The 12207-nt window shown below is 45.7% G+C and overlaps 1 protein-coding gene across 7 annotated transcripts in view; it reads left to right on the top strand.

Annotated features, from left to right (window-relative positions):
• LOC119435975 (probable phosphorylase b kinase regulatory subunit alpha) overlaps positions 1 to 12207 on the top strand; it is a 128981-nt gene that overhangs the window by 70514 nt on the left and 46260 nt on the right. For all 7 annotated transcript variants that reach the window (XM_049658318.1, XM_049658322.1, XM_049658331.1 and 4 more), the window contains 2 exons: positions 11384 to 11465; positions 11528 to 11605. In XM_049658318.1, the coding sequence (XP_049514275.1) occupies positions 11384 to 11465; positions 11528 to 11605 (160 nt within the window). The remainder of the gene's footprint in view (positions 1 to 11383; positions 11466 to 11527; positions 11606 to 12207) is intronic.

Genomic DNA, 12207 nt, shown 5'->3' with positions numbered 1-12207 from the left:
CAGGTACCACGAAATCCACCACAGATGCCACGAAATCCAGCCCGAGTTTGCAATGTTCGTGCCGAAATGTCTTTCGAGCGTGAAAAAGACATTGTAGACAGAATGCAGAATGATTGAACATAGCTCGCCTACACGAACATGTCGCAGCCTATGACACTAGGACACCTGAACAATGGAACATTCTGCACTCAAGAACGAATTATGGTCAACAAATGCTTCGACATACGTACACTTCCGACTTTACTCAATAACCTCGCCTTACGAGAAATAGACCTTCTGTCCTCATGCAGCCTGCACAACTACTTTCAGTCAAACTAATCCTTGTTGTTTAATGAGTTTGTTCATATGCAATACTGTATGACTTTTCCCCCCTTTATTTGCTTTAGTTTATGCTGCACTGAATATAGTGCTATGTTATGTTTTTTTTTTCTCCCTATTTTCGTATAATAAGACTTTCTTTATGTAATCTATAATGCTCATGTATAAATTCAATATTTCCTTGTTAATGCAGACTACTTGTTTTTCTAATTGTTAAAGTGTATTACTACCTGTCTCGTATAAACATTTTTTTTTTTAATTGACACCTTCCCATCTGTTTACTCACATTTGAGCGCCCGACGCCCTCTGTTGCCTTTGATGGGTTGTTGGGCTGGTCAAGTTGCCTGCGTGCAACTTTTTATTCAGAACCCCACCATGTCATTCTTTTCATGGGAAGTAAATTATTATTATTATTATTATTATTATTATTATTATTATTATTATTATTATTATTATTATTATTATTCCCGGCATCTGTGGTAGTTTTGGTCGGCGGTGCATGCCGGCACAAAAAAATTTCGGGGGGGGCTGAAGCCCCATCAGCCCCCCCCCCCCCCTGGCTACGCGCCTGCTCCTATTGCCTTCCTGCAACCTTGACTTCCAGCCCTTCTCTTTTGTTAAAGACTATGGGCTGCAAGGCCACCTATGCAGTATATTATTTTTTTGCTTAGACTGTTAACATTGCTTGGTGAGGAAATTTTCTTAACAGGTAACATCATTTAGCATTCATTTCATTCCTCTGTCTGTTTGCACACACACCTGCAGCAGGCCATTTCTTTCACCAAATTATGCATTCTTTACTTTATTTATTTATTTATTTATTTATTTATTTATTTATTTATTTATTTATTTATTTATTTCAACATACTGTCAACCCCATGGGGGTTATTACAAGAGTGGGTGAACAATTTGACACATATATGTACATTTGCAATCCTGGCTTAAGAAAATACAGGATAGGTGGGAACACATACAGAGACGCAAATAGTGTCAATGAGTTAAAGAGAGGACTGCCTTCTCGGCAAGCTCAACAAATTTGGAAAACGTTGTTTGCGCGGTGACACACGGGTTCAGTTCATTCCATTCTCGCACAGCTTGTGGGAAGTATGAAAACAAAAACGCGTTATTATTGCAGGAAAACTCTTCTAGTCTATGTGGGTGCATCTGTCGAGTCTGGCGGGTGGATTTAAGGTTTATAAAGTCTGAGTAGTTTAGCTTAAAGGAGTTGTGGAGTAGCATATACAAAAACTTTAAACGCTTTAGTTTCGTTTGGCTTGCCGGAGTGTGAAGGCCAGCGCATTGTGATAGCTCAGTTGGTGAGTCGGTACGCTTGTAGCGGTTATAAAGAAAACAGACGGCTTTCCTTTGAATCATTTCTAGTGTGTGGATGTTATTTTTCGTGTGCGGAAATCAGACTACATCCGCATATTCTAAGATCGGCCGAATAAGTGTGACATAGGCAAGGTATTTAGTTACAAATGTCGAATGACGCAAGATTCTCTTCAGAAAGAAGAGTTTCTGCATTGCTTTCCTGGTTACCTGCTGGATATGCTGTAAGAGTTGGAGTCGGGCATATCCTAAGGAGTAGCTGGCCCATGCCGTTGTTCGCCTCGTCCACACTGAAGACGTTGTTGAAGGGAGGAACACGTTCTCATCGAGAACGACGAGTATTGGGTTTATTTACACTATTTACATCAGAAGTATGAGAACGAGACGTTACGTCTCATCAGTCTAGCTTAACTGGGTCGGAGCACACCAGAGAGCTGCCAAAAGTCTGCTTAAATGCTCTCTCGCCAAACTGTGGTCCCAACAACCTCCATTCAGAGCGTCGAGAGTCAACGTAGGGTTCCGCCTTGAGGGCGAGGGTGCGCATACTCCCCCATCGCCTTCGTTTCCAGAACACCTTCGGAGAAGTGCCCTCGGGGACACTCATAACAGGTGGCCTCGCGCCAGACTTGACGCGTCGGTTTTCCCGGAATGGGCCAGCCATCGAAGGGTTTGGAGAACGGCCTTGGTGGCCAGCTGGTCTGTCGAGCGGCCATGAGAAAGCGTCGTCGTAGCGGACGTTTTCCAAGAGTCTCCTCTTCCTATTGTCGTGGTCGGCGCCCGGGCAACACGTATTCCTGGAGAGGTGTATAGGCGTGGTGTCGCCGCTGATCTTTCCCGGCGGGACGTTTCTCAGCCTCCCGAAGCGATTCGTCACAGGCGATCAGAATATCCTTCAAGCACGCTGCCCTGCAGGTCGCCAAACGTAACAGCTCTTCCATGGCCCGGAAAATCTCGACCGGCCAGTGCTGACAACCACTGGGCAGGAAGAGAATAGCTGGTGGCAAGGGGGATGACTTGGCTTGTAGCAGACAGCTGCGAACTGCTGACATACACCCAAAACATCTCACAATGACAGGCAGCAGCAAAGCAAACCCCACAACACGGCTCCGCACCGTGACGAATATCTTGGATTCCGCTTTAGACCCACCAGGCTTTAAAAAAATGTGTGTGCAAAGAAACAACAAGTACTGCATTTTGTTACTCAAAGTTAGAAGGAATTTCGTGCCGACAAAGCTAGCAATCATGGATGGAGTCCTGCTAAAGGAAAGGGAATCGTCCTGGCTTAACAAATTTTTTTTTAAAGAGAACAAAACAAAAAAAAATGTCAGTCGGGATCCCTAAACACAGAACCAGTTTCAAATTATTCTGCTCAATCCATCCGCATTGCTATGCAACTTTCCCTTCTTATATCTAATGGAGAAGTTGTACTGTTGGAGGGTGAGGCTCCATCGGAGCAAGCTACCATTTTTTGGTGACATTTGATTAAGCCATGCCAGAGGGCAGTGGTTGGTCTCGAAGATGAATCTCGCTCCATACAAGTAACACGACAACTTCTGGGCTGCCCAAACCAAACAGGCACATTCTTTTTCTGAAGCGCTATAGGCTTCCTCTCTTACAGTGAGCTTACGGCTAGCATAAGGAATAGGATGTTCCTCATTATCATCACCGACCTGACTAAGTACCTCGCCCATTCCCCTGTCGCTTGCGTCACACTGGACTATGAACTCCTTTGTGTAGTCTAGCGCACGGAGCACAGGACGAGAAACTAACAGCGCTTTCAAACCTTGGAAAGCGTCCTCTTTGTCCTTATCCCAGAGCACGTTACTCGGTGCCCCCTTTCGGAGTGCGTCCGTTAGTGGACTTGCTATTTGAGAATAATTCGGAATGTACCGTTGGTAGTACCCGACAAGTCCTAAGAATGAACGAATGTCTGTTTTCGTGCGCGGCTGTGAAAAATCTCCAATCATAGCTGTTTTCAGCTCGGCTGGCCGTCTCGTGCCCTGGCCGACAACATGGCCTAGATAAGTAACCTGGGAGCAGCCAAACCTACACTTTTCCGCCTTCATTGTTAAGCCTGCTTCCTTCAACCGCGAGAACACTTGCTTTAGGTGCGATACGTGCTGTTCCCAACTGTCAGAAAAAATTGCAACATTATCAAGATATAGCAATGCGAACTCCTGCAAGTCTTTTAGTACGATATCCATCAACTTAGAGAAGCTAAACGGCGCGTTCTTCAGCCCGAAGCTAAGAACGAGAGGGCGAAAAGTGCCTACAGGCGAGATAAATGCGGCATAGTGGCTGGCACTTTCGGAAAGGGGAACTTGCCAGTATCCCTGCACGAGATCTATAGTGGAAATGTATTTCGCAGCGCTGACTCTTTCTATTCGTTCCTCAATGTTGGGTATCGGGTACAGCTGATCCCTAGTGATGGCATTTAACTTCCTGTAGTCAACACACGGACGAGGGTCCTTATTAGGGGCTTCCACAAGTATTAGCAGTGACGTGTAATCACTCTCAGTGGGCTCGATAACTCCTAACTCTAGCATGCGCTGTATCTCTGCCTCCATAATTTCTCTCTGTCATGGCGACACCCTGTAAGGCTTGCATCTTACTAGGTCTGTTGATATCAGCTCTATTTCATGCATGATTAGTTCGGTTCTACCTGGCCGATTGCTGAATCTGTCGAGATATTCCCCTAGCAGCCCCTTTAGCTCGTCTACCTGCTCGGGTCTAAGAACGTCCGTGCTTACCGAGTGTTCGACAACTTCTTCAAGAGTGATTTCTGAGTTGGAGGTCACCTTACATTCGTTAAATTCGGTAGGAATTTCCTCAGGCTCTTTGATGGTAAGGTTAACGACTCCGCTCCGCTCCACATACGGCTTCATCAAGTTGCAGTGATATATTCTCACCTCCTTCCTGCGACCGGGCACTTTCAGAGCATAGTTAGTATCTGAAAGTTTGTGTAGCACTTTGACGGGACCGTCCCAGTGAACTTCAAGTTTATTCTTTCTGGAAGGTTTGAGTATCATTACCTGGTCCCCTGTGTTAAAGCTTCGAAGCCTAGCATTCCTGTCGTAATAGAGCTTGGCGTTCTTTTGTGCCACGCCCATGTTCTTTTCTACTAGTTCTTGCGTTGTACTTGGCCGTTCTAGCAGTTTTAGCACGTACTCGACCACTGTTTGACTCTCTCCTCTTTCTTCCCACATCTCTCTCAACATTCTCAGTGGGGAGCGGAGTGTCCTCCCATACACTAGTTCTGCTGGTGAGAACCCTGTAGCCTCATGAGGAACCGTTCGCAAAGCAAATAATGTAGCCGGAAGACAATTCTCCCAGTCCTCCTTGTGCTCGTAACACAGTGCCCGCAAAACTCGCTTCAGCACGGAATGCCACCTCTCTACGCTATTGGACTGAGGGTGGTTGACTGAACTGTATTTTTGCTCGGCTGCCAGTGACTCTCTGTCCACACGTAATAGCCGATCAAAGTTCTTTGAGGCTGGTGACAGTAACAACCCTGTCTCGTTCGCGAGTACATCAGCTGCCTCTCCCTGCTGGCATGAACTCTGACACCTGTCTTGTGATACACTCGCGTTGAGCTGGTCAGCTGGCAGGATTTCCTCAACCGATTTTTCTTCCTTCGAGCCTAGCTCGGTTTCTCTTGCCGAGGTTACCTTCTTTGTTACTTCTGCAGAAGCGGCTTTTGCATTTTCAGAGGAAAGCGATGCGATTTGACGAGCTTGACATTGCGTCAACGCCTGTACTACACCCTCTCCAAGTTTCAGCCCTTTTTCCCGCAGTAACTGGTCCGACCGATTAGAAAAAATGTAAGGGTACTGCAGCGACAAGAATTTAGAAACTGCAGCCTCAGTCACGAGCTCCCCGAAGGGTCCACTGATCTTTACTTTCACCATCGGCAGACGCACGCTATGTTTCTCCACAACCTGCTTAATCCATGCCACTTCTCCCATGAAGTCATCCACCGTCACGTAAGACGGATGGACAATGTCCATGGTGGCGGCACTGTCTCGTAGCACCCTGCATGGTTTCTCATTAACGTGCAGGTCGTGAAGATATGGGCGTAAAAGCTCCAAGTTATCGTATTTTTCGTCCACGTAGGAAAAAACTACCTTAGTCTTCCCGCAGTTCACGGCGATATGTCCGAGTTTGTGGCACTTATAGCAACGGATCTGTTTATAAGATTCGAATTCTTTTTTCTGCTCTTTTTGTACAGTTTCACCATTTACTTTTTTCTCGCTCTTTTCTGACGTCTTTTTCTCCGCGTCTACATGCTCTGGTCGCTTCGTCTGCAATGCCTTTTTGAACGGAAATTGTTTCCACGGTCCATTTCGACCATCCCAACTTTCGTCCTCGGCGCTCAGCTTTCTACGTGTAGCATACTCTTCGGCTAATTCGGCTGCCCTTTCCACAGTGTTTACGTTTCCTCTGTCTTGCACCCACAGCTTCACAGGTTGCGGGATGCTCTTATAAAGCTGCTCCAGACACATGCATTTCATGATCATCTCTCTGCTCTCGTACGCCTCCGCGCTTTTCAACCACTCGACTAGGTTTGCCTTTAAGCCGTAAGCAAACTCCGGATATCCCTCACTATCCTTCTTGCCCATGCTTCTAAACCTTTGCCGAAAAGCCTCGGCTGAAAGGCGATACTTTTTCAAAAGACTAGCCTTGACCTTCGCGTAGTCATATGCATCTTGTGCACTGAGTCTGGCGATCACTTCGGCAGCTTCACACGGCAACATAGATAGCAACCGCTGTGGCCATGTACTCGGAGCTAAGTTCATCTTCTCGCAAGTCCTTTCAAAATTTCCGAGGAACAACCCTATGTCGTTCCCGACTTCAAATGGCTTTAAGAGCCTGTCCATGCGGTATGTTTCTGCCTCGCTTGATCATTCCAGAGCCCCTCTACTCGTTCGAGACAACTCCAAACGTTTGTTTTCAAGCTCGAGTTGCATTTTCCTTAACTCCTGATCTTTCTCGCGTTCCTCTCTCTCTTCTCTTTCTTTATCTTTTTCTAGCTCCCGTTTTTCTTTCTCTCTTTTCCTAAAGAGTTGTAACCCAATTTCAATGTCCTCCTCACTGGCCTGTTCGGAAGTCATCTTTAATATTTCTGATCTAAGCATTCCCTTTTGTACCTCTCGGCCCAGTTCCTCACTGACAACCAACAATTCATCCATCAGCATTGTCCTCAAATCCATGATTGCTGTTTTACTGCCTTGGTCCTGCTCGTTAAACACAACTACGTAACTCTAGCTCACAATCAACAATCTAGGCTTCAATACTGTTCTATACTGAACAACCACAAATTGAAGCCTAGAGAGTCCAAGCAAGAACCAAGCACTCACCGCAGACACAGCACCACGTCGCAAGGTCCATCTCACCGCTACCAGCCAGTTGTAAGAGTGGAGTCGGGCATATCCTAAGGGGTAGCTGGCCCATGCCGTTGTCCGCCTCGTCCACGCTGAAGACGTTGTTGAAGTGAGGAACACGTTCTCATCGAGAACAAAGGGTATTGGGTTTATTTACACTATTTACATCAGAAGTATGAGAACGAGACGTTACGTCTCCTCAGTCTAGCTTGACTGGGTCGGAGCACACCAGAGCGCCGCCAAAAGTCTGCTTAAATGCTCTCTCGCCGAACTGTGGTCCCAACATCCTCCAATCGGAGCGTCGAGAGTCAATGTAGGTTCCGCCTTGAGGGCGAGGGTGCGCATACTCCCCCGTTGCCTTCGTTTCCCGAACACCTTCGGAGAAGTGCCCTCGGGCACACACTGCTCACTCCCCCACAGAAAGGAGGGGACATTCGTAGACAGGTGGCCTCGCGCCAGACTTGACGCGTCGGTTGTTCTCGGAATGGGCCAGCCATCGAAGGGTTTTGAGAACGGCCTTGGTGGCCAGCTGGTCTGTCGAGCGGCCGTGAGAAAGCGTCGTCGCAGCGGACGTTTTCCAAGAGTCTCCTCTTCCTATTGTCGTGGTCGGCGCCCGGGCAACACGTATTCCTGGGGAGGTGTATAGGCCTGGTGTCACCACTGATCTTTCCCGGCGGGACGTTTCTCAGCCTCCCGAAGCGATTTGCACAGGCGAACAGAATATCCTTCAAGCACGCTGCCCCGCAGGTCGCCGAAAGTAACAATGCGCACTCCATGTCAAGTCAGAAGAAATGATGAGTCCTAAGTAGCGATGCTCGGAAACACTTGGGATGATGGCATTATTAATGGAATAAGGATAAACCAATTTTCGTTTTTTTCTTTGTAACCGTCATTGAAACCGTTTTTTCTGAATTGATAGACATCTGCCAATCCTTGCACCATTGCCAAATTTGAGCTAATGCGTTAATGAGTTTAATTTGGTCTTCGATGTTCACGATTTCTTTGTAAAGCACGCAGTCATCTGCAAACAGCAGGTTCATGTAGAAACACCTGACATGAGACCTATGAAATCTGTCTTTTTCTTAAGTGTGCTTGTTATTTTAATTTCTCGCTTATCACTGTGGCAGCTTATCATTTCGCTATCTGCTTCATTGTCTGTTTGACAATGTGTCATAAAAACTCAAATATCAGAATTTGCTGGGACTTGAATAAGTTCTTACATAATGAAACTTTGTGGGCATTTACAATTAACATTCAGATGTAGGATGTATGATTGCGCTAGTAGATAACATGCACTGGGAAACACAGCACTGGAATAGTGAGACGTGAAGACACAATGTAGAGAAATGAGCACCGACTCGGAACTGACATCTACCATTACTGAGATGTTTCAGATGTGTGTGATAAGTTAGAACCTTGCTAAGCTTGTGCAAATATTGGTACTCAAAAGGGATGCTGAAGGCAGTGGCTGTGAATAGTTGTGGTGCATTGAGTTATTCACTCAAAGTATTGCTTTAGAAAAGTATTGATCACGTGGGGATATTTTGGTAGAAAAAAACTTCCCAAAGGTATCAAAGAGCACTGCTGTTAAGAAGACATTTCCTTTTTAATTTTGGCAGGAGATATAAAAATTGAATCGTTGATAATTGGTTTTTGGTTGCATTGGTACCAACTGCATGTCAAGACGGGACACAAGGTACAAAAGAGAACAGACAAGCACATTTTGTACCAATGCATCTGTACCAACTCGCCCAGCTGTCAACCATATTAAGTACTTAGTTGATTGTTTACAGCTACAGTCCCAACGCTGTGCAGCAAACTTAGCCATGTTGGCGATAATGCTTCAAACCTTAAGTCATGCTGATCTACGTGCGTAAAAAGCTTCCAGTGATTGTCTTTTTCTAGATTTGAAAGTGGCGGAAAGCACCAATGCCTGTATCCACATCTCCATAAAGGATTTTTACACGTTGAGCCATATACAGGAACATTTCTTGGGCATATAGTTCCAAGAATTTCCCGAAGAAGTCTAAAAAAATAAAAATGAGTGTATCTACTGCACATGAGTATACGTACTTGTGCTGTACATGAGCATGTGTACTTGTGCAGCATGTGATCAATGCTTGATTCATTGTCAGGAGTGTATGAGAAAGCACAGCCAAAAATGTACTAAAGAAGCAGCACTCAAGTTGAAATGATGGTCTGCTACAGCTAGCTTTCTATGTGCACAGTCGTTAACTGTTGAAGGGTTCATCATGTCAAAGCCATCTGACACTAGTTAGAGCAAAATTGGGAGAGGGGGAAAAAGGGGGGGGTTGGAAGGTTTGTAAGGGATTGGTGAGCAGAAGCAGCAAAGCATATCAAAATAACAATAATGGCGAAATGTGTGCCATTGAGTTTCTTGACACCAGTGTATTGGTGTTAGAAATACAGTTAAACCTGGATATAACGAAATTGACAAATTCCCGAAAAACTTCGTTATAAAGAGGATTTCGTTATATGCAAGTCCAGCACGAAAATTCTAAAAAGAAACGCTTACAGTATTTACTCAATTCTAACGCACCCTCGATTGTAACGCACACCCGTTTTCCGTGACCAAAAGAGAGGGGAAAAAAATCTTTTACAGTACCGCGCACCTCATGCTTTCATGAGGTGCGCGGTACTGGGTATTGGGAGATTTACTTCCAATACACTAAAGTTACGATGAACAAAAAAAGTCCCAGTTTCGCCCGAAAGGCGAAGCATCGATTGCGACAGCAAATTAGCAGACAGCTATTTGCAGACAGCTATTTGCAGACAGCTATTAGCTAGCAGACAGAAACGGCGTCCAAGATGGCCATTTTGTCCTCAAGAGTCAATGTCTTGCGTTTCTTCGTCGAAGCACTCATCTTTGGAATGTCACACCAGGTACTGGATGTGTGGATGCGTGTCGTTTCGCACAAGCGCGAGGCGTAGGAAACGAAGCAATCCACCTTGAACGAAGAGCGAGCGACACGATGGCGTCGTAGCGTCATATAGTGTCACCTAGTATCAGGTTAGTGAAGTGAAGCGCAGAGACTTGCGCCGTAACCAGAGTGGCGCTGCCAGCGCTTTTTTTATTTTTGGCAACATCAACTGGAAAAGAAGAGTGCCGGTTTGACGGGCTAGGCCAGCTGCAGCAAGCGGCGGGATCAGGTTTGAATGAAGGGAGGGGTAAAGGTCATGCCCGCGGCAGCAAGATCGCCGGGTCAAGGGATGCAGGCCTGCCTCGCGCACACTCGCACGCACGCACACGTGCGCTCGCTCTCGCCTCACAGTCGCCGTGAATTCGAGCGCGCCAAGTGCGACTCCGCCGCTTCGCATTCTGTCGCAGCGGAGAAGGTGCTTCCGGTTGCTGCTCGCGCGAGAATGACAAAATTTGGGGCGAAATCTCTAGGTTGGGGGGGGGGGGGGGGGGAATTAGTTATTTTGAGGGGGTCTCCCGCTGCTGCTTCATTACATAGAGGTCTCAAATACATGTGCTTCTATGAAGTAACGGCGGGGAATAGAAAAACTTCGTTATATCCAGGAATTCGTTATATAGAGGTTTGTTATAAGCAGGTTTAACTGTAACGTGCACCTATTAGACACGTATAGGTCAGGTTTTGCACAAAGTGACTGATTTAGAATGAGTAAGGAGATCCCCTTACTTTACTCATTCTAAATCTGTCACTTTGTGCAAAACTCTGAGCTTTGCACTTAGTAAGGTGGAAGAATATCACTGAGCACTGAGAGCATTGGTGGCCCCAGCTGGTGTCACCTTTCTCCCACATAATAATGCACGAAATCCTTTTCTTTTTTTCACCATATCGCTCTTCTCTTTCTGCTTGTGTTTATGTAGCACGCACGAAATGTACTATCACATTACTATTTGTTGAGTGACACATGGGCTAACAATCCGATAGTTGGTGGTGCTTTTTTAGGGTAGTATGGAACCATTACAATTGGTTGTTATATGTGACCTTTTCATATATTTTGCTCACTGATGACAAGAATGTAAACTGCATTGTGCAAGAGTTCTCGTTATCCTGACTGTTCAGAAGTTGGCTTAACGATATTGAAGGCACCTGGATGCTTATTGCATGGCAATGAACATGTAGCAGGTCGAAATTCTTGCGAATGTATTAAAAAAATGAAAACACTTGTTTGTTGTCGGTATTGTTAGCCCATCATTATGCTGACCCATTGGGTTTGCATGAGTGCTTATGAGTGTGTTCACATGGTGATTATTACATTGCTGGCTGCATTGATAGGCAGCTTCATTCGTTAAGTTGCTGCTGTCCATAAAAAGCCTTCATTTTAAATAAATCTCTGAGGTTATTTATGTTCATCTTCTACAGGGGTCTAAAATGGGACACAGAGCTGGGTGATGGCAATCGCGTAATCACAGTAAGACATCTTCTGAAGGAGCTATATGAAAAGGTAGGAGATAACTTATTTTTTATGTAAATGACACTGCCCACTCATCAGTGTTATGCTTTCAGGCCTACAAAGAACACAAGTGGGGTCTTGTGAGACATGTTGCTGGCCTTCTGGGAAAGAAGGTTGAAGACCTTGCAAAGGTACAGCCTCTTTATTTATTTACTATATGCTGTACTGTTCGGCTGAAGACCAAGCATGTGGCCAAGCACTACATAAGCAAATAAAGAGACAAAAATAGCAATCTGCAAACTTCAGACGAGCAAAGCGATCACCAAACTGCAGGCTCTTAAATTTTTATGGGAATTTTAAGCGGGTAAACAGTAGCACTTAGAACTGTTTAAAAAGTGCTCTTGCAAGGGCTTGTGCTGGTTTTAGTGCCACCAAGGGCAGCAGCATTAACCATCATGAGGGCACAATTGCTTATTTACTGAGGGAAGAACTCTGCTCTTGCATGTCAGTCCAGGCAGGTCAGGAAACGATGATGGCTCTGGCACCAATGATGTAGATGGTTGAAGCAGCTGCTGGTTTAGGTGTAGGCTCAATAGTGAGTGAGAATGTCAGATTCAGAGCAGTTTCAGTGTGGGCTTCATGTACAAGAACTTGGAAGGCCCTCTGGAGAGGTGGTAGTGGCTGCAGCTGTGGTAGTTCAAGTTGCATTTCATTGTTCCATGAGTATGGCGCAGGTGTCGAGGGTACTGATGGCAAGCAAAGAGCTTCACTGATACAGCCATGGGAAGAAAAA

The sequence above is a fragment of the Dermacentor silvarum genome, chromosome 1 (genome assembly GCF_013339745.2).
Source record: "Dermacentor silvarum isolate Dsil-2018 chromosome 1, BIME_Dsil_1.4, whole genome shotgun sequence".
Taxonomy (NCBI): domain Eukaryota; kingdom Metazoa; phylum Arthropoda; class Arachnida; order Ixodida; family Ixodidae; genus Dermacentor; species Dermacentor silvarum.
This window is presented reverse-complemented; position numbering and strand designations above follow the sequence as displayed.